Source organism: Rhinatrema bivittatum, chromosome 8, assembly GCF_901001135.1.
Source record: "Rhinatrema bivittatum chromosome 8, aRhiBiv1.1, whole genome shotgun sequence".
NCBI lineage: Eukaryota > Metazoa > Chordata > Amphibia > Gymnophiona > Rhinatrematidae > Rhinatrema > Rhinatrema bivittatum.
The window spans coordinates 137047999-137071134 of NC_042622.1; the positions used below are offsets into that span (position 1 = coordinate 137047999).

At 39.3% G+C, this 23136-nt stretch overlaps 1 protein-coding gene across 3 annotated transcripts in view; it reads right to left on the minus strand.

Moving 5' to 3' along the window:
- Positions 1-23136, minus strand: part of RABL6 (RAB, member RAS oncogene family like 6) — a 257979-nt gene that overhangs the window by 109294 nt on the left and 125549 nt on the right. For all 3 annotated transcript variants that reach the window (XM_029614010.1, XM_029614011.1, XM_029614013.1), the window contains exon 8: positions 230-333. In XM_029614010.1, the coding sequence (XP_029469870.1) occupies positions 230-333 (104 nt within the window). The remainder of the gene's footprint in view (positions 1-229; positions 334-23136) is intronic.

Here is a 23136-nt window from a genome sequence, read left to right on the forward strand (position 1 = left end):
GCCTTCACTGGGAAAAGGATGAGCAGCGGAAATAAGGGAAATTTGTTTGAAAGCTTAAATACGGATGTCTGCATATTATTCTCATCTTCACAGAGGCCAGATGAACAAAGGGGGTTTTTCTTATTTTGTGTCTATTGGAAAGAAGCAGCAGGCCCTAAAATGTGAAACCCAGACAGTGGTTGTGCAGGCCAGCACTAACAGGATTAAGACTGAAGAGTTAATGACATACAGTTCGTAGTTTTGGTCCTCAGTCTCTTGTTGCACAGATAACTCCTCCAGCGTTGCGTCAATGTCCAGCTGATTTGTCTCTAGCTGCCGTAGCAACGTCTCCCGCTGCAGGAAGAAGAAATGCACAGTTCTGTCTGAGCAGGAAGGAAAAAGGTAACAGATCTCAGCACGACGAGATTCTGTAATAGGGCAAGTGACACCTCTCTCTCCCTCTGAGAGGTCTCATGAATTATATAGTAGCATCTCTCCAGGATACAACAATTAAGCATAAAATCCATTTACAAAGTCCTTTGTAAGTCTGATTTCTGAAGTCACAAAGTCTTGCTTTGCATTGCCCTCTCCCCTGGCATACCTTTTGGGTAGCATTACCATACTTATCAAGATTAAATAACATTAATCCTTAAAAAAAATCTTCCACTTATTCCTATGCATATTATTCTCAAGTTATTACACAATGGTTTTTCTCCTACTGGATACTTGTTGACTTAAGTTTGTGATCTACAGCTACTGCAAATTTTAACAAAAAATACCGATATAAATGAAGTCGTTTACATTTTATTGATATACAGCTTTTAGGATTTTCTACAAAAACTATACATGGTCTATGGGGAAACCTTTCTTCTAAATTATTTTCTTCAAAATTGACATAAAAGAGTAACACAAGACACAAAATTGTGGGGAAACTCCATATAATCCTCCTCTCCTTTCCCTGCCTCTATTCAAACTTTGACAGTCTAAGTCCCTGTCCCAAAAATGTATAATGCGAGCTTGTATAGTGCTGTGTACATTGATGGCACTATACAAATATATTAAGTAAGAAAACATGTATGCTCATCTACCCAAAATGGCAAAGAAGCCAAGCAAAAGATAACAGAAAATGATGTTGATAAAGAATGATATCTCACATGTGGTCAAGCACTATGGTGGAAGCTGGGACACATCCTTTGCAGTATAGACTGGCCAACTGGATGCCATCATCTACTATGTTACTATATTTGGGGCAGGGGGTGCTATATACACATATCACCAATTCCATTAAAAAGCACCATCAGACTGGCTAGGGATGGGGATAATGTAAGAACATAAGAAAATAACATACTGGGTCAGACCAAGGGTCCATCAAGCCCAGCATCCTGTTTCCAACAGTGGCCAATCCAGGCCATAAGAACCATAATGACATTTATCATTCAGGGAACATGGATCCACGGCCCAAGGTCAAGGAGTCATCACAATAGGCATCCTTCAGTGAGAGGAATGATATAAATTTGACATAAAGCACCCAGGTAATTGTGAATGTAGACTTTTGGTGCTGGACAGAGCTGCAAATTTAACGGAGGAAGAGGAAACAAGGGCAAAAATGCACAGTTCTTTTACTACAGCCTTCTTGGAAGCAAGCAGAGATCAGAATCCCCAGTTTTCTACAATTTCACAGCAGCTGCCACAGAATGTGCCCTTTGCTGCAGAATTCAGAGAAGGTACCCAATCACCAATGCTGTTGTCTCATGCTTTTTCTCATCTTCCTGCTAGAGTGGATCAAGCCTCCTCCGCTCACTTCTGCCAGTGCTGCTCCTTTAGGCTGGCACACCCGTTCTCCCTCTGGACACAAAGCAACCCCGCTTTTCTCTCACCCACCAGGGACATGATTAGTCCCTCATCCTCCCACAGATTGGGCTCTCTTCCGCTGCTACCTCAGACTAGGCCACTACTCTCTCTCTCTCTCTCTCTGGTCCATTACAAATCAAGCTGTTTGTCTTCTTCATCCCTGCTGCCTCTCACCCTTTGGAATGCTACCCCCACTTTGGCTGCCAGACCTCAGTGCAGCTCCTGCTGCAAAACGTCCTCCTGCCCCCCTGCTTCCAGTCCCATATCACTCACAGAAAAAAAGAGCCACGGACCATTGAGGAGCAGAACAACAGAAGGGAAACAGAAAAAGGGAGTTGATATTGCCCTGTATAGGTTCCTGGTAAGATCTCACTTGGAATATTGTGTACAATTCTGGAGACCGCACCTTCAACAGGATATAAACCAGGATGGTCAGAGGTCTTCATTCTAAAGCATATGGGGATAGACTTAAAGATCTAAACATGTATACCCTAGAGGAAAGGTGAGATAGGGAGATATAATACAGACATTCAAATTTGTAAACCGTTGTGACCTATACATGGAATGACAGTATATAAAATGTCCAAATAAATAAATATCTTGAAGGTGTCCATGCAAAGGAGATGATCCTTTTTATGGAAAGGAGGCTCTAGAACAAAGGGTCATGAGATGCGGGTGAAGGGGGTAGATTCAGGAGTAATCTTAGGAAACATTTCTTTACAGAGGGGATGGTGGAGGCAGGGAACAGCCTCCCAGTGGAAGTTGTGGAGACAAAAATAGTATCTGAATTCAAGAAAAGCATAGGATTAATACAGGGTATCTCTAAGGAAGTGATGAGAATTATGCTAAATTAATTGGCGGATGGGCAGACTGGATGAGCCATATGGTCTTTTCCTGCCATCATGTTTCTATGTTTCTATGAAAGGTAAGAAGTTGTGAGGGAAGAAGAGACAACTGGAGGGAAGAGCTTACAAGGAAGGAACAAAAACAGTAGTGTATTGAATTAGGTAACATGACTTGGTCTCTCTTCTCTCATTCCTTAAATAGGTAATATCTTCAAAAAAAGGGAGACATCCCTAAACACAAGGCATGGGGGAGTAACCTGAACAGAGCGGTAGTTACAACTCTAAACACTTTCCTGGGCAGACTGGATGGGTCATTTCGGTTTTTTCTGCAGTCTTCAAAGTTACTATGTAACAGGAAGCATGGAAGATGAGATATACTTTTGGGAAAGGGAGTGAAAAGCTGTACTCAAAGAGTGGGATAACTGGAAAGAATAAAGGAAATAGGAGAAAGAAAATAAAGTTAACAGAAAACTCAAATGAAGAAAACATAAAAAGAGCAGAATCTAGAGACAAAGGTTATAAAGTTATTTCATAAAGAATATTTTTAATGTAACATTTTGAATAAAAGCTATAAATTTTATACAAATTGGGAAAAGCAAAGTACATGCAAATTTATATGACTGTGCATTAGATTTGCCATTAAATCTCAAACTGTGCCACAGAATCTATTTCTGGGATGTTGCAGTAGACCAGAGATCTCACCTATTACAGGTAACCTAAAAGTGATTTTACCATGACTGCAAGCAACAAAATACAAGGAGCACTCACTTAGAAATATACTAGCCTATTAATAAGGCTTACTTAGATGTTAAAAATTACAGTAAAAAGCCCTTAAAAAAACATTTAAAAAATTGCCCTTTTGCTATCTTTAGTGAGAAGGATGAAGCAAAATACAAAGTAACAGAGTAAATGAAAGCAGAAAAAGACCAAATTGGCAAATCCATTTGACCACTATTCTCTGTCTCAGTACTAAACATACCCAGAATCTCTTAAAGTACTGGTCTCTACCACCTCTACTGGTAGGCCATTTCAGGCCTTGACATTATCCTCCATGATTCTAAAGAGGCCAACACTAGATCCAAATTCAAAATTTACTTATAACTCACATTGCTCACCTAATCAGTTTTCAAAGCATATCAAATGCAACATATAAAAATCGTAATGCCAGGATCTATCAAGAGCATAAACAGACTACTGTGAGATTTATTAAAAAGAAATATAGGACAAGGGATCAAATATATATATAAGACTGTGAATTACGATGTCTGGACTCTGGTATGTTTTTCTCCACTTCTATATCTTAATACCAAGCTTTCTAATAGTCTGCACAATTAACAAAATTAGCAAAGCTATCATCGAAAATATCTGGCCTTCCTAAGCTTAATGATGTTTAGGCTGTAAATAACTATGTTTATTCCATGCAAGTAATCCAATTGCCTCTTGGAAGCCCCATGCAGTCTTGCCACTGTTATCTGGATCATAACCATCATTCCATGCAATTTATCCCAAAGTCTTCTTGGAAGCATAGACTGATAGGAAGCATAACCGCTACTGGATGCACGTTACCTCGTAGGTACACCCTCCGTGGCCTGTAGTGCCACTAGATCAAGGTTCTCCTATCCATTCATTTTTTGCAAGGATTCTTTGTGCTTATTCCATAACTTTTTGAAGTATTTAGCTTCCACTATTTGTCTGGAAGGGCACTCCAGGCATCTACCACTCTTTCCAACAAAGCAAGTTTGCTTACTTGTAAGCAGGGGTCTCCATAGATAGCAGATTAAATCAGCCATAACTTGTGGGTGAAGTCACCCGACGGCATTGACATAGAATCAGCTCTCAGAGCTCGGAAAGTCTGAGCATATTGCTCTCTTGTGAGCCCTTCAGTCTCTTCCATAACTTAAGCTTCACAGTAGCCAACTCTCCGGAGTATTAAATGCAAGGATGATTTAACCTGTTATCTATGAAGAACCCTGTCTATAGATAAGCAAACTTGCTTTCTCCTTTGACAACCAGGATTAAATCAGCCATAACTTGTGGGGAGTCACAAGCATAGCGTTGTAGAGCAGAGCATCTACTAAACAGACAACCCAGCCCCTCTAGGTAGAGAGCAGACTGCTAGGTGAACAGGCTGCAGAGACTTCCTTGTCCAAAGTTACTATCTCCCCGGGATATGTTGTCTAGACAGTAATGGGAAATAAAGATGTGCAGAGACGATCAAGCAGCAGCTTTGCATGGGTCTTTAAGGGAAGTGGCCCTCAAATGAGCAACTGAAGTCGCCATAGCTCTCACTTGATAAGCCTTGAAAGAGTATAATCTGTAAGACAGTCAAAGCATAACAGTGTGTGCTGGACAATTAGAACTCTTCTGGAAAACTGGATTTAATCAACTTGCTTCATGCTTTTGTGACATCAAGATTGGAGTTCTGTAATTTCTTTTCTTAGGGTTACCAGCAACTTCTTTGGCTCAATTACAACTTTTATAGAACACAGCAGCCAAGGTTTGGAACATCAGGATTTGAAAACTGTTGCCCTACTCTTGAGGGAGCTACTTTAATGCCAGGATTATATTCAAGATCTTGTGTTTGACATTTAAGTGTTTTGAAAAGGATTCCCACAATATCTGACAGCTAAAATAGTCCCCTATAAACATACAAGAGCTTTGCACTCATCCCAACAAGAATTAATGAGAGGGCAAGATCACTCAGAAATTAAATTAGAAGAGACCTGCTAGATTTCTTTTGGCTTTCAAGTTCCATTCCTGTGGACTGTGCTTCCACTAGAAATCAGGCAAGAAGTACATTTGAGTCTGTTTAGAAAAAAGACATTAAAATCTGGTTGTTTAAACAATTTTTTTTTTAATTTGGCAAATATTTTTTAGATGTCTACTTTTAGATTTTAATTCTGAGTATATATAGGCACTATTGTAGATCAAGCATTTGTTCAGATTGTTATAGGTTATACAGCAGAGGGGACTGAGAGAGAGGTCGGGAGGTTTTACATGGCTTTGAAGTGTAGGGTGTGTTAGAATTAATTTTTTTGTACTTATGTTTATTATATTGCTTTAATTGCTTTTTTTTTATTGTAAACCACTGTGATTTTATTATTTTAAATGGTGGTATATCAAGTTTCTTTGATTTTGTTTTTTTAATTAAACTCAACTGCCCTTCCCAACTTACTGGGAACAAAAGATGAACAGTTGAAAAACTTGACTGTGAGGATGAGTCCTCTTCAAGTAGAACACTTGAGCTCTCTTGCAGTCTAAGGAGTGAAGAGCCTGATCTCCTTTGTGTGTATGCGGTCCCAGAAAGGATACCAACAGCATAATAGCTTAGTTGGCATGGAATATAACTTTCAGAAGGAATTTAGGGTAAGTTCATAGTACAACCCTGTTGTAAAAGAACTGCAAGTATGGGAAATAAGAAACCAGAGCCTGTAATTTGCTTATTTTTCATGTTGAAATGATGGCCATGAGAAACACTTTCCTGGTTAGAAACTTCAAGTCTAACTCAAGAGGGTTCAAAGGGAGATTTCATGAGTTGAGCCAAGACCACATGGAGATCGCAAGACACTGGAAGTTTACCGACTAGAGGCTTGAAATACCACTGTCCCTCTATGAACTTTGATATTAAATCCACTTACTGATGATATGCCACTATGGTATTGAAATGTACTGAGACCTGAGGTCAAGAGGGAGAACTGAAGTCATTCCTCTGGGCCACAGGCAAAGGTATCCAATTGGCTGGTTTCACACCACATAGAGAACCTCTTTCACTTGAAAATATAGGATTTTTCAGGTTGAAGGTTTCCTAGCTGAAATCATCACATCCTCCATCTCAAAGAGAAGGAAGAGGCTACTGCATATTCAACATCCATGTCATGGGCACAAGCAAAGACAGATTTGGGTGGCAGAGACTTTCATTCTCCTGGGAGTTGAGAAATAGAGATACTCCCAAGTTACTCAGAGGCTGAACTAACAAACAATTGGAATCACCCTTGCCTTGTCCAGAAGCAGCTTCTGGATAGTTCTGGCAATGAAAGGAAATGGAACGTATGCACAGAGCAGATTAAAGCTTCAATTCAACACAAAAACATTAAATTGATCTGTAATTGTTTGGATGCATGGAGCAGAACCTCTCAACCTTCCAACTGTCCTCCAATATGAACAGGTGGATAAGAACCTCCTGATCTAAAGACCACTTGAGGGGCTGTAGAACTCTATCAAGATGGTCTCTGACTGTATTTTCAACACCTAGTAAATAAGTCGCTTGAAGATACTTGCTGTAATGATTGGACATGATTAGATTCGAAGGGTCTCCTCACAGAGAATGCATGAGCCAATGCCTTCTTGTTTATGTAGGACATAGCCACCTAATTGTCTATCAGGATCAAGACTCTTCTGCCTGAAAAGTGGAAGAAAGCTCTTAGCGCATACTGGATGGTCCATAGCTGCATAATATTGATTTGTAGGCAATTTTCCACTAGAGACTATGTCCCTTGGTCCATGTGGCACCAGTCTGAATCCCCCCTCTGTGAAGGTGTTGATAGTTTATCAGCCTGTCATCCATTGGAAACTGTAATTTGATCAAAGAATGCTTGTGCAATTGCATATACTTTAGTGGGAATTTTGGTGGCCCAAGTAATGCATATAGAGGTCATTTTCTCAGTTAGTTTCTGTGGAAGACCCAAAAAGAAATAGTCAGCGGGGCCTGATTCTTTTCATTTTCAGGATCCTGAATCGGCCACAAATACCTCCAAACAAGTGACCGAGAAACTCCAAGGGCTCCTCTGTAGCCATTATTTTACATTGGACCAAATTTGGCCATTCTGCTTTACCTGGAAACATTCCCAAAGCGACTTTATTTATTTATTTATTTTATTTTATTTTATATACCGGCAACCGTTTGCACATCGTGCCGGTTTACAGATAACTTACAACCAAGGATATATAGGCAAAGCCTTTACAAAGAACAGTTTGTAACAATAAACTCAGTAACATAGCAATAAACAAGATAAAAAGGTGGGGAGGAGAGGTATATAGGTAGACAAGACAAAGGGAGGGGGGGGGGGGGAGGGAGAAAAGGATACATAAGGAAAAGATATGTACAGGGGTTTGAGGAAAATGTGATAAACACAGATTATTTACAGGTTAGTATAAGCGCAGAGGAACAGTGATTGGAGGGGAGAGGCGGGTACTAAGTAATATTTTAGGTTTGAAGTTCATTGGGGGGGTGGGTGCAGGGAGTATGTCCTGAAGAAGGGGTGTTGGTAGGGGTAGGCGGTTGGGTGAGGATGTTTGTAAGGGATGATGAAGATTGTGACTGGGGGTATGCTTGGAGGAAGAGCCAGGTTTTGAGTTTCTTTTTGAAGGTGGGTGTGGAGGTTTCGGTGCGAAGGTCAAGGGGCATGGAGTTCCAGAGGGAAGGGCCTGCTAGGGAGAGGGCCCGTTTGGTGGGGCACATGAGTCTTGTAGATTTTATAGAGGGGTGAATAAGGGTTCCACGGAGCGAAGATCGGGTGGGTCTGGTAGAAGTACGTGGGAGGAAGGGGGGGTTTAGCCAGTTGTAATGTTCATTGGTAATACTTTTGTGGATGAGGGTAAGGGTCTTGTAGGTAATGCGTGAATGAATGGGTAGCCAATGGAGATTAATGAGGGTGGGAGTAATGTGGTCTTTCTTTTTGGCATTAGTGAGGATGCGTGCAGTGGCATTTTGGAGGAGTTGGAGAGGTTTGATATGGGAAGCAGGGAGACCAAGTAGGAGTCCGTTACAGTAATCAATCTTTGAGAAAATTATAGATTGAAGTACTGTGCGGAAATCAGAGAAGTAGAGGAGGGGTTTAAGTTTTTTTAGGGTTTGAAGTTTGAAGTAGCAGCTGCTAAGGATAGATTTGATGTATGGTTTGAAGGTAAGTTGGTTATCAATTATGACCCCCAGGTTTCTTGTGTCAGAGAGAAAGTTAGGGGGGTGGAAGGTGGAGGGGAAGGGTATGGGTATGGATGCATGTTTGGGGGAGATGAGGAGGAGTTCAGTTTTTTGTGGATTAAGGGCAAGGACTAAGGACTTTAAGAAGTGGATTAAGGGCAAGGATTAAGGACTTTAAGAAGTCTTTAGCACTCAGACATTCAGGGTTAGGGGAAGCAGGGTCAAGCCATTTGGCCTTTAATACGGAGACATCCTAACATCTCTGGATAACACAAATGTCAACAACTGTTTCACATCCTGGTAAGTGAGACAATAAGCTGGTAAAAGGCTAGACATTTCTTTCCCTCACAATTCTGGCTCCTTCCTATAATGAGATAAGGAAGCCTTAATGACCAATAAATCCTGCCCTGGCCACAGTATATATATTTCTTGTAGCTGCTGTTGAGCACCAGGATGAGCACTAGGGACCCAAGTACCCTGGGTATAACCCTGTAAGCTGGCGGTTCTCTGCCCTGCTCATTTTCAGTCTTTGCCTTCCTCTTGTACAATGAATTGCTCTTGTTTTATATGCGGAAATCTTAATTTGGCGTGGTAACAATTACGGTTACCCATCCAACCAGAGAACCCACTTTTGGTGTTGACTGTCTTCCTCAGAACCTGGAAGTTAAAGCCAGTGTCTGTAAGGCAATGCTGGCATTCATTAAGTGTATGGTCCAGAGCCTGGGCCACTGTTTATGAATATTCATAAAGAAGTTGGCACTGGAATCTGAGGACATGGCTCGCTCTGGTGTGATGTCTAAAGGGGTTCCCATATCCAAAGGATGTTTCCCTTTCCTCACCTGGTGAGACAACAGGACCACCACACTGCTGATACCAGTTTGTGGGTCTGGGAAGGCAATTAAAGGTCCTATGGAGGAAATATTGGTGGCAAGGGGGCAGATAGAGAGAATAAATGTCCTTTTATACAGGGAGATTCACTCGAAAGAGGCCCCTAATATTCTGTAATAACTCTCACTAGGATGAAGCAATCTGAACGAAACAATGTGCTCCTCAGTATATGGAGCTTCGAACAAGCTGGGATGCTTCCGTGCTGAAGCGATGAGGTAAGTGCTGGACAGCCGTCATGATGTTTAACCCTCTGTTTGCAAGATGTCACACATCGGAAAAGAGAATAGCATAAACTGAGTCCTTTTTCAGCAACAGGGTAATTTCAAAGGGGCTTTGACCACCACGGTTGCTGGATCTGACACCACCAGACTTCTTCTTTTGGGGTATGCTCAAAGAAAATCTATTGGAACAAGCTTCGCACTGTGATTTTGAAGGAAAACATCCAACGTGAAATTGCTATTCCCCCCGATATGCTCGCAGACACATTCAGGAACATGGAACGCCGGATCGAAATGTGTCTGGTGGAAAATGGCGATCACTTCCAGCATCACATGTAATGCAAAAGATTACACCTACATCAAGGTATGTAGCATTTTTTTTTGGTTCAGATTGCTTCATCCTAATGGAAGTTACAACAGAATATTTGGGGCCTCTTTTGAGTGAATCTCCCTGTATAACGTGCTTAATAAATATATATATATATATATATATACACACATACACACAGGTATTTTTTTGGAGTAAATAAATTATTTTCAAGGGCTGATGAGGCAGCATTGAAAAATAAGGATTCCCAAGTCTGCAAACCCAAGACCAAAAATAGACTAGATAACACATCCATTCAGTAGCTCCTATGAATGCTGAGGGGCTCACAAAGCAGATAGACTTTCTGAGCTCAGAGAGCTGGGTCTATGTCAGCACCATCAGATGACATCGCCCACAAGTTATGGCTGACTCAATCTCACTTGTCAACAGAAAAAAAAAATATTCCTGACATTCTTGAGACACTTAGAGATCCTGATAAAAAGCTCCAATTTCTACAACTTTCTTTCCACTGAAAAAATGTGTACTACTTATGCATTAATAACTTTCAGACATTTCTTTTTTTGTAATTTAAATTTTTATTAAAAGAACAATAAATATAATATTACTAGCATAGCCAATGAAGAATCATATCCAGAAATGGAGACAAGCCATGCATGGACCCTAAAATAAATATTAAAATAATAATAAATCAATAATGAATCAATAATAAAATAATAGATAACAATAAATTCCTCCCCATAGTTCTCTCCTTTCAGACTTTTAAATATATATTATATTCAACTGTCTCTTTTCCTCTAGGGTATACATATTTCAGCACTTTAGATTCAGGATGGTATTAGAGTTCAACAGGATAAAGATCCTGCAAGAGAATAAATTTACAGTAGAATCTTTAAGGGTAGAAATTCCATGTGTGTTGGGGAGGGAGTATAGTGATAGGAGTATACTACCATCCACCTGGCCAAAATGATAAGAGACAGAGCTAGCATTTTATATAAAAGAGAACAATGATGGATATTTAAAATGCATAGTGAGGAACCCTGTGGCTTAAATAGTTGAATAGATTGGTCTAGTTCAAATTAGGTTTACAATTTGACAGCTTTTTGGTATTTAAACCAGGATTTAAATAGACGTGAATACGTCTTTACGTCATCAGTGAGTAGCCTATAAAAATTGTTATTATTGGGAGCGCTTTTCGCCATTGTTTTAAGCCCGAAGCATATGAGAAGCGGCAACAAGAGAAATAGTAAGTAAAAGAAATGTTAAGATTGAGACTGCTTGTAATATTATCACCAACAATGATAACTTTGTCTTTAGATATCTTGTCATCAAAGAGACATTGCCCTGATGCAGCAATCTTGCGAAATGTTGCCAACATCGGCGTTTCTGATGTCTCTTGGCGTTGCAGCAGCTTTGTCAAGCACCGTTTATATACCAAAAAAGAAATTTTCCTTCTAAGATAAGTAATTCAATGCCTACATAAGTGCCGATAAAGTATTACTGGTTAATGGGCTTTATGGAACAATTCTACAGACTGTGATAATTTGTAACAATATTGCCTTGGTTTCGCACAAAAAATTTGATTCAATGGTTATAATGTTGCTTAAAAGCATTTTTGAATTGGAATCTCGGCATTAACAAGACTCAAAGTAGCCAATCAGCACAGAAGTATTTTTAAAGAAAAACTAAAAATCAAAAAAGAGTTTTCAATAGAATAAATGAAGAGTTTTTTTAAAAAGACCCATGATTGCAACAACTGGTCTTAAATCTGATAAAACATTCAGAAATAACACCAGTGCTGAGTCTTTTATATCCACACTATACACCAGTCTAATTGATTGTCTAAATATAACATCAGGCCATGCTAGAGAGGTAAAATTCCAGGATGGAATAAATGACTGCTTCACTGAGCAATTGGTTCAGGAACCAACATGAGAGGGAACTATTTTAGATCTAATTCCTAGCGGATCTCAGGATTTGGTGAGAGAGGTAACGGTGGTGGGGTCCCTTGACAACAGTGATCATTAACATGGTCAAATCTGAATTAATGAATGGTAGAGGGACAATAAGTAAATCTACAGCTCTGGCACTAAACTTTCAAAAGGGAGATTTTGATAAAATGAGGAAAATAGGGAAAAAAAAACCCTGAAAGGGGAAGCTACAAAGGTTAAGCTTGTACAACAGGCATGGACATTGCTTAAAAATACCATCTTGGGGGGGGGGGGGGGGGGGGCACTTCTGTATTGCTCTATAGTGAGACCACACCTTGAGTACCGTGTTCAGTTCTGGTCACCACATCTAAAAAAATATATAGATACACTGGAGAAGGGCGATCAAAATGATAAAGGGGATGGAATGGCTCCTATGAGGAAAGGCTAAAGAGGTTAAGGCTGTTCATCTTGGAGACTAGATGGCTGAGGGGGACATATGATGGAGGAATACAAAATCATGAGAGGACTAGAATGGGTAAATGTGAATTGGTTGTTTAATCTTTCAGATAATAGGACTAGAGGGCGCTTCATGAAGTTAGCAAGTAGCACATTTAAAACAAATTGAAGAAAATTATTTTTCATTCAACACACAATTAATTTGTTGCCAGAAGATCTGGTTAAGGCAGTTAGCTTAGTTGTGTTATAAAACATTTGGACAAGTTCCTGGAGGAGAAGTCCATAAACTGCTATTAATCAAGTTGACTTAGGGAATAGCCACTGCTTATTATCAGCATTAGTAGCAAGGGATCTATTTAAGGTTTGGGAAGTTGCCAGGTACTTGCATCCTGGATTAACTGCTGTTGGAAACAGGATGCTGGGCTTGATGGACCCTTGGTCTGACCCAGTATGGCAATTTCTTATGTTTTTATTTAGGTCCTTAATATTAATCTCATATGGTTTTTGGCACAGACCCCCACTCCATTTTGGTTACCTCTCTCTGTACTGCCTCTAGTGTTTTTATATCAGGGCTTCTCAAACTATGGGTTGAGATCTCAAATGGGGTCACAAAACCCTCAGCTACAGTTACAAGTGCCTCGAATGACACTGTTATTTAGGCAACACACATATAAGGGTCAAATAGGTATTACATTCCACAAACAATATACCATATACCTGTATATATATTTTAAATTTTATTGTATCAAAATTCTAAAATAACACAATATATAAATATCACATCAAATACCATTCATCCAATCATCCATACACAACCACTCACAAGAAATATAATTACATAACAATCATTTTTCAAAAATACAATTTAACATACATAAATTAGTTAAATCACAGCTCCATTATTCACTGTATTAACATACAATATTCACATCTTTTTGCATATTTCTCCAAGTCAAAAATGATACAATCCTTCCAATCTTCTTCTTCTAAATATTTGGGAAAATTGAATTTTAATAGCCAAAAGCACTTCATAACCTTTCTTAGATAATTCTCAGTCTGTCTACTCCCTCAGGGATCTTCACTCTGTTGCAAATTTTAGTGTCATCCGCAAAAAAAGGTGGACTTTGCCTTCTAAACACTCTTCAATATCACTCAAAGATATTGAACAGAACCAGCCCCAGGACCATGGTGAATTCCATTTATCACTACTCTCTGTTGTCTTTCATTCAGCCAGTTTCTAATCCAGCCCATTACCTTGGGACCCATCCCTGGACCGCTCAATTTATTAATCAGCCTTGTATACAATACAGTATCAAAAGCTTTCCTGAAATCCAAGAAAATCACATGCAATGCATACTCGTGATCTAAATCTATAGTCACCCAAATGAAAAATAAAAAACAGATTTGTTTGGCACAATCTGCCTCTGGTAAAACCTTGCTGCTTCATATCCTGTAACCTTCTGGACTGCAGATAGTCAGAACCATAGAAACATGACAGCAGGAAAAAAAATTATGGCCTATCTAGTCTGCCCATCCATGCCAACTACTCGGCTTTACATGCCTACTACTCTCTGAGATCCTCTATGCTTATCCTATGCTTTCTTGAATTCAGATGCTGTCCTCATCTCCACCACCTTCACAGGAAGGCTGCTCCATACATCCACCACCCTATCTGTAAATAAATATTTCCTTAGATTACTTCTGAGTCTAACCCTTTCTCTCTCATCCCATAACTCACTCATAGAAACAGGATGTCAGAAAACACCTATATGGCCTATCTAATCTGCTCATCCACACCAACTGCATTACTTTGTTTAATAGAGCTTCCACCAACTTGCCTACCACCAAGGTGTAGTTTCCAACCTCCTCTGTTGCCACTTTTATGAAGAAGGACCACAGCAGTCTTCCTTCAGTCCCACAGGACCACTCTTGTTCTCCAAAGATCTCATGAACAGGTCCCTTCAGTGGACCAGCCAGAACTCTCTCCAAGTTACCTTAGGATTCTAGGATGCATTCCATCTAGCCCCATGACTTTGTCCACTTTCAGTTTTGCTAATTCCATACAAGAGTAGTTAAATCACAAGCGGATTGTGATACATTACAGGAGGACCTTGCAAGACTGGAAGATTGGGCATCCAAATGGCAGATGAAATTTAATGTGGACAAGTGCAAGGTGTTGCATATAGGGAAAAATAACCCTTGCTGTAGTTACATGATGTTAGGTTCCATATTAGGAGCTACCACCCAGGAAAAAGATCTAGGCATCATAGTGGATAATACTTTAAAATCGTCGGCTCAATGTGCTACAGCAGACAAAAAGGCAAACAGAATGTTAGGAATTATTAGGAAGGGAGTGGTTAATAAAATGGAAAATGTCATAATGCCTCTATATCGCTCAATGGTGAGACCACACTTTGAATACTGTGTACAATTCTGGGCGCCGCATCTCAAAAAAGATATAGTTGCGATGGAGAAGGTATAGAGAAGGGCAACCAAAATGATAAAGGGGATGGAACATCTCCCCTATGAGGAAAGGCTGAAGAGTTTAGGGCTGTTCAGCTTGGAGAAGAGACGGCTGAGGGGGGATATGATAGAGGTCTTTAAGATCATGAGAGGTCTTGAACGAATAGATGTGAATCGGTTATTTACACTTTTGAATAATAGAAGGACTAGGGGGCATTCCATGAAGTTAGCAAGTAGCACATTTAAGACTAATCGGAGAAAATTCTTTTTTACTCAACACACAATAAAGCTCTGGAATTTGTTGCCAGAGGATGTGGTTAGTGCAGTTAGTGTAGCTGGGTTCAAAAAAGGTTTGGATAAGTTCTTGGAGGAGAAGTCCATTAATGGCTATTAATCAAGTTTACTTCGGGAATAGCCACTGCTATTAATTGCATCAGTAGCATGGGATCTTCTTAGTGTTTGGATAATTGCCAGGTTCTTGTGGCCTGGTTTGGCCTCTATTGGAAACAGGATGCTGGGCTTGATGGACCCTTGGTCTGACCCAGCATGGCAATTTTTTATGTTCTTCAGTAAATGGTATTATATCTACCCCACTCCCATATGCACCTTTGCCAACAATCAGCAGTCCTTCTCCAGACCCTTCTTCAAGGACTCCCAAACAAAAATATTTGTTTAACATTTCGGCTCTTCCCTTGCATCTCTCCTCACATTGTTCCTTATCTATTCTCAGTCTTACAGTTCCACCTCTGGCCTTCCTTTCAGTGACACACCTGAAAAAAGTCTCAACACCTTCTTTACCAATTTATCCATCTCTTCTTTTTTCTTCCTTTGGCCCAGTAGTTTCTCCATTCTTTTTCTTCCAGCTTAGTAGGAACTAGTACTGGAATCCTGGTTCCATTCGTTTTCATTTACCTCTACCCAGGGATTTTTGTTTTTTTAAATAGACCCTCCCTCCTACTATTACTAGTCTGGTCTGAGGATAGGAGCCATGGAACCCTGTCTTATGGGTTCTAAACCCAGCCACCATGATGACCATAAATCCCTTCCCCTGCCCCAAGGGCTGTATATGCTGCCTCTGCAGCAAGTCTAGCTCTGGTAACCTGGAATGCAGAAGACCTGATCCAGGAATTGAACTGAAGACCTTCCACATGGAAGTGCAAGCACTTGCCATTAAGCCACCAGGTCACTTTTTGCTATTTTTCTACTCTCACTTTTTACCACACAGATTCCTATCCTTGTCTCATTCAGTTTTCTCAGACATTCTTCTCTGTGGTGTTCAATTTGAGATCCTGTGTTCTTTTTGAATGTTAATCTTTCCACCTTTATTTTTTAAGCCACCTCGTTGGAGAACCAGACTGGTTTCCTTTTTCTCTTATTTTTATTACTTTGCTGACAAAGATGTGTTTTCATTACTGTAGCACTTTGTTTGTTTAGGCCATTGTTCTTTCTCTTACCCTGCCAGTGCCTCCTTTACATATTTCCCCGTTTTACCGAAGTCCGTATTTTTTAAATCTGGGACTTTGACTCCTCTCTACCTTGGCCGTTATTTCAAATGGTATCACCTGATAATCACTGGTACTTAGATGGGCACCTACTTGTATATTAGAGAAGCTTTTTTTATTCATAAGTAACAGGTCCAGTATTTTATTTATAAATTAAATGTCAGGAGAGGAGGGAACAATCCTGTGAAGTTGCCATTTGCCTTGCAGCACTTACCCCACATTGCTGGCTATATTCAGAGACATCAAAGGTACCTGGACTACCCCATAGGAACTGTGCCCTGCGCTACACAGGATTTGGTGTGAGAGGTAACAGTGTTGGAGCTACTTGGCAATAGTGATCATAACATTATCAAATTTGACTTAATAACTGGAGGGAGCGCACTAAATAAATCTACTGTGATAGCATTTAACTTTCAAAAAGGTGACTGATAAACTTAGGGAAATGGTTAGGAAAAAAAAGCCAGAAAGGAGTAACTGCAAAGGTTAAGATTTTATCTCGGGCATGGACATTGTTTAAAAAATACCATCTTGGAAGCCCAGATCAGATGTATCCATACATTAGAAAAGGTGGAAGGAAGCCTAGACGACTACTGCATGGTTAAAAGATGAGGTGAGAGATGCTATAATAGTTAAAAGGACATCTTCAAGAAATGGAAAAGGGATCTTAATGAAGAAAACAGGGAACAGCATAAGCACTGGCAAGTCAGATGCAAAGCATTGATAAGGAAGGCAAAGAGAAAATTAGAAAAAATGCATATCATGGAAGCAAAAACTCATAATTAAAACTTTTTAAAGATACATTTGAGGTAAAAAACCTGCAAGGGAGTCAGTTGGACCATTATATGATCAAGGTGTAAAACGGGCACTTAGAGATGACAAAGCCATAGCAGAGAAACTAAATGAATTCTTTGCTTTGGTATGCACTGAGGAAGATGTAAGATATACCCCATGCCAGAAATAATGTTTAAAGGTGATGATGCAGAGGAACTGAAACAAATCTCAGTGAACCTGGAAGATATACTAGGTCATACTGACAAACTAAAAAGAGTGGCAAATAACCTGGACCAGTTGATCATACATCCCAGAGTGCTAAAAGAAATGAAATTACGGACCTGTTATTGGAAATTTATAAACTATCAGTAACATCGACTATGGTACTTGAAGACTGGAGGGTTGCCAATGTAATGTGAATTTTTAAAAAGGGATCAAGAGGTGATGCAGGAAACAGACCAGTGAGTCTGAAGTCTGTGCCAGGCAAAATGATAGAAACTATCATAAAGAACAAAACTGCTGAACATATAGATAGGCATAGTTTAATTTGGAGAAAGCCAACATGAATTTAGCCAAGGAAAGTCTTGCCTCACTAATCTGCTACATTTTTTTGAGGGTGTAAACAAACATGTGGATAAAAGTGAACCAGTTGATATAGTATAAATTATTTCTGGATTTCTAGAAAGCATTTGACAAAGTCCCTCATGAGAGACTTCTTTAGAAATTAAAAAGCCATGGGATAGGAAGCAGTGTCCTATTGTGGATTTCCAACTGGTTAAAAGTTAGAAAACAGAGTAGGGTTAAAATGGTAAATTTTCCCAGTGGAGAAAGCTGAATTATGGCTACACAATGCTAGGTTCCACATTAGGAATCACCACTCAGGAAAAGGATCTAGACGTCATAATTGATAATACATTGAAATCTTTTGCTCAATGTTCAGCAGCAGCCAAGAAAGCAAATAAAATGCTAGGGATTATTAAGAAAGGAATGGAGAATAAAACAGAGAATATTATAATGCCTCTGTATCACTCCATGATGCAACCTCATCTTGAATACTGTGTGCAATTATGCTCACCACATCTCAAAAAAGATATAGCAGAATTAGAAATAGTACAGAGAAGGGCTACCAAAATGATAAAGAGGATAGAACAATTCCCCTATGAAGAAAGGCTAAAGAGGTTAGGACTCTTCAGCTTACAGAAGACACAGCTGAGGGGAGATATGATAGAAGTTTTTAAAATGAGTGGAATGGAAAGAGAAAACAATCAGTTGTTTACTCTTTCAAAAAGTATAAAGACCAGGTGACACACAATGAAGTTACTAGGTAATACATTTAAAACTAATAAAGGAAAATATTTTTTTTACTCAATGCAAAATTAAGCTCTGGAATTTGATGCCAGAGAATGTGGTGAAAGCTGCTAGTGTAGTTATATTTAAAAAAAGGTTTCAGCAAGTTCCTGGAGGAAAAGTCTATGGTAGAGTTGCAGAAATACACTGCTTATTCTTGGGATAAGCTGCTTGGACTCTATCTAACCCTTAGGATCCTGCCAGGTACTTGTGACCTGGCTTGGCCACTATTTCAAACTGGACACTAGGCTTGATAGAGCTTTGGTCTGATCCAGTTGGCAAATCTTATGTTCTTATGTAGAGCAAGTAGGGAACATGCCTGTGAAGCTACCATTTGCCTTGTTGCACTTACCTGAAGTGCTGGCTGTATCCTGAGACTCAGTGCACTAGAGTTGATATCAAGGGACCCCTAGGCTACACCTTAAGAACTGTGCCCTGTGGCACACAGCTACCTCTGCGTCCCTTGTAGTAGGTTTCCCATAACGGTAACTGTGAATACTTTGGCCTATTCAGTTATGGGGAGAAAGAGGAAAGGAACTCTTTGGTTTATCCCATCAAAGCCTGCGGTTCCCTTCCTTTGATCTAACCTACGACAGAGTCCTTTATGCCTTTGACAATTAACTCAAAGCAAAAAGAGCTTGGCTTTGCAGCAGCTCCTCAGGAAGACACTTTGATTTCTTTGTTCCCTAAATGCCGTGACCTTCCTAAAGTTGGTATGGAATATTTTTCAGGATTTGTGGGCTTTGGGATGCTGCCAAAAGTGGCTACCACTCTTCAGCCAGTAGATGGGAAGATGTCTGCTTTGGTAAAGTGCCTGGTTTGAGAGGTCAGAATATAGGTCCAGTTTTGCCAGGGGCCCAAAGGATTATCTGTTCCACATCAAAAGGACTCGCCAACTGAGATTACTATGGAGATACTCTGGACAACCATTGTAGAATTTGAAAGGTCTATGTCTGCAAAAATAGATAATGCTTTGTTTTTATTTAACCAATTACATGTTCAAGTTAGTTCTCATTCTGTTAGGATTACTGAATAAGTAAATAAATTTAGACAGCTTCATTAACTAATGCTGATACAGCCTTGATAAAGGATATTATTCTTCATCGTAAATTGGGGAATGTAGAAAATCATGCCAGAAGATTTAATTTAAGGTTTCTGAATTTTCCAAAGACATTCTTGATATCTCCTCTGTGGTTAAGGTTTTCTATATTTCTTCTTCTAATGAAAAGGTAGAACCCATGGATAAACTTCTGGATTCTAAAGGTATTCCCTGAAAATTTGAACTTGACTGCTGAACTACAGGATTCTCAGCTGAATGTGAAGGCCAGGGTTACTTTGTCTGTTCCAACTGCCTTGGAATCAGATAAGAATTAGACGATTAGAAAGTTTTTTTGGGGTTAAGACCAAGATATTTTTAGGCTATAAGATCAGAGTTTTCCCTGATATAGCCAAGGCCACCTAGATGATGATGAGGATGTCGTTGGCTAGGAAAAATAAGATTTTGTTTTGGGGGTACCTTTTCGACTTCAGTTTCTGTTTAAATGTTTAGTTAAAGTAAGGGATGCAAATTTTCGTTTTTATGATCCTGAACAACTGCAGAATAGATCTACTCCTAAAGATTTAGTCCAGTAGGTTAATTATCCTCAAGTTATGTAAATTTATTGGCAATATTTTTCCTTTGGGTTTTTTCCTTCTTTTAATTCAGTCAATGGTTTCCCCCCAATATTGTGGTTTCGTTTTTTGTTTCTTTTTTTTTTTTTTTTTTTAAGGTTTTCCTTTTTCTTATAATATGGTATAAAAACTCCATGCAGTTTTGAATGTCAAGTGTTCTTGATTTGTATATTTGAAAATCTAACAAACATTTAAAAACAAATTAAATGTCAGATAGCACCAGACCTGTTATCTTTTAGAAGGCTTATGACCTACAGAATTAACATGGTATAGCACCTTCACACTCTGCAATGACCACACCACCTTAGCAAGCAGCCTCTAAGAGCAAAGTTCTATTAATCTCTGCAAATAACTACTGCATAATTAGCCCATTGTCTATAGATGGCCTTCTCCCCCACACTTTTTTTCCTCCCCAAATGCCAACCTGTGTTATAGTGGAATCCTAGCATTCCCTCTGACAAAATGTGGTCTCAACATTTAACTAGTTGGCCCAACCCTACCAATCTCTTGCTTACACAACCAACAACAACTATGGAAGTCACCAAATGCTGTGAATGTATAAAAACACAATATTTTTGTATAAATGTAAATATCTTTAAATAGTAATATGTCGTCCCCCTAATGAGAAATTTGTTGTGGATGAAAAAGTCAGTTCGGAATGCTACACCTCTGTAGCTATCTTGTAGACATGAATTTTGTAATCATCACTGGCAAAAATATACATATGAAATGCAACAGTGTGCAAAGTGAATGACCACAGAGGTAGCATTCTAAAGGAACTAAAAAATGATATTTCAGATCTATTAGTAAAAATGTGTAACCTATCATTAAAATCATTCATTGTACTTGAAAACTGGAGGGTGGTTAATGTAACCCCAATATTCAAAAACGGCTCCAGGAGAGATCCGGTAAACTACAGACCAGTTAGCCTGACTTCAGTGCCAGGAAAAATAGTGGAAAGTGTTCTAAATATCAAAATCACAGAACATATAGAAAGACATGGTTTAATGGAACAAAGTCAGCATGGCTTTAACCAAGGCAAGTCTTGCTCACAAATCTGCTTCACTTTTTTGAATGAGTTAATAAACATGTAGATAAAGGTGAACTGGAAGATGTATTGTATTTGGATTTTCAGAAGGCATCTGAAAGTTCCTCATGAGAGGCTTCTAGAAAAAGTAAAAAGTCATGGGATAGGTGGCAATGTCCTTTCGTGGATTGCAAACTGGCTAAAAGACAGGAAACAGAGAGTAGGAGTAAATAGACAATTTTCTCAGTGGAAGGGAGTGGGCAGTGGATTGCCTCAGGGATCTGTACTTGTACCCGTGCTTTTCAAGGACCAAGTGAGCCAAAAGCAGGTCCTAGTGGGCTACAGACCCCCCCAAGTAGAGAAAGGATACCAGATGTTCTAATGGAATGGAATTCTCCTCCCAAACAATAACCACCTCCTCCTGTCCTGCAAACCAAAGTTAACTTTTAAATAAATAAATAAATAAATAAATAAATAAATAAATAGAAAAATAAACTTGATTTGTTGTTTCTGGTATGCTAAGCACTTTTTATAACCTTTTTGTGAGTAAACTAGGGAAGTATTGGTGTTTCTAGTAATTAATGACCTTATACAACCATTTTTTATTATAGAAATGGTTAGGAAAGGGGTGCTTTTGGGAGGTTTGGAATGCATTACTGGTTTTCCCATTATTTCCTATGGAAAAAATTGTCTTGACTTACAACCAACTTGGGTTACAACCAGCCCTCTGGAACCAATTGAGTTCGTAACCCAAGGGCCCACTGTAATACACTGCAAAATCGAGAGTATCCATGGTCCATAGTCATGCACTTGAAAGAGCAGACATCTGTCAATTAGTACAAATAACCGCAGGCCAAAGACACTTGTCCCAAACAGACATATATAGGGCCCCCTTAGAACACAGAATGTCTGCAGCATCACGATCAGGAAAATATAAAAGCCTCACATCCTCCCCCATCCCTCTCCCTATAACTACTTCTAAAAAGAAAAATGTCCCTCCCCATGTAATAAATCTGCTAAGTCATCTGATTCCCTTGAAAGTACCCAAGCCAAAAGGAAATATTCAAATTCAACAAAGCCCCAACAGAGAATAAAAAAAGGATATTAGTAATCTCAGCAGGGGTTCTCCTTTTCTGCAGAATGTATCTTTTGCAAAAATGAGGTGGCTTCTTTCACTAAATCAAAAATTTGTTTATTCACATGCTGATCCCTTAAATGAACTAGGTACAACAGTGCATATGGAACTCCCTTGTGTTAAGTTCTTTCTTATCCTCAGAGTATTTTTGCCTCATCCTCTGAAGGTCTACCGAAAAATCATGAAAAATATAAATTCTTTTGCCCTGATAACACATAATTTTTGCCTTTGTCTCCGTAATTGTGAAGATGCACTATCACAGCATGAGGTCGGCCATTTTCTGCTGATGCAGGGGCAAGGGATCTGTTAATCATGGTCAATTTTAAACAGCATATTCTTACACAAAATATTGAGCAGGCCAGGCAGCCAAACAACAAAGAAGCCCATTGGATCAGCGCCCTCCACTTTCTCAGGCAAGCCAACAATTCTGATAATGGTTGCTCCAATATCTGTTTTTAAGGCTTTCTTGCTTCTCAAGGGCGCATTTATAGGAGCACTCCAAGACCTCCAATTTCTGTCGTGGCCATTAAAGGACATTTTGATTTTTTCAACTCATTCAGTAACACTATCCAATCAGGCTATGGTTTCTCCAACAGTGGAGAACAGCTGAGCCACTTTATCAACCACAGATTCGAGTTTAACGTCTAAGGTAGTATGTTTTTTTTCCTGAACTAGCTCATAACCACTTTCACAGCCTCCACCATTTAGTGGGAAGAGTACAGTTGGCTATATTCTCGTTCTTAGAGACTGGCTCCTTCTACTCACCTGTATTTCAGCGGTGTTTTTTCAGCAAGCGAGCTTAGATCT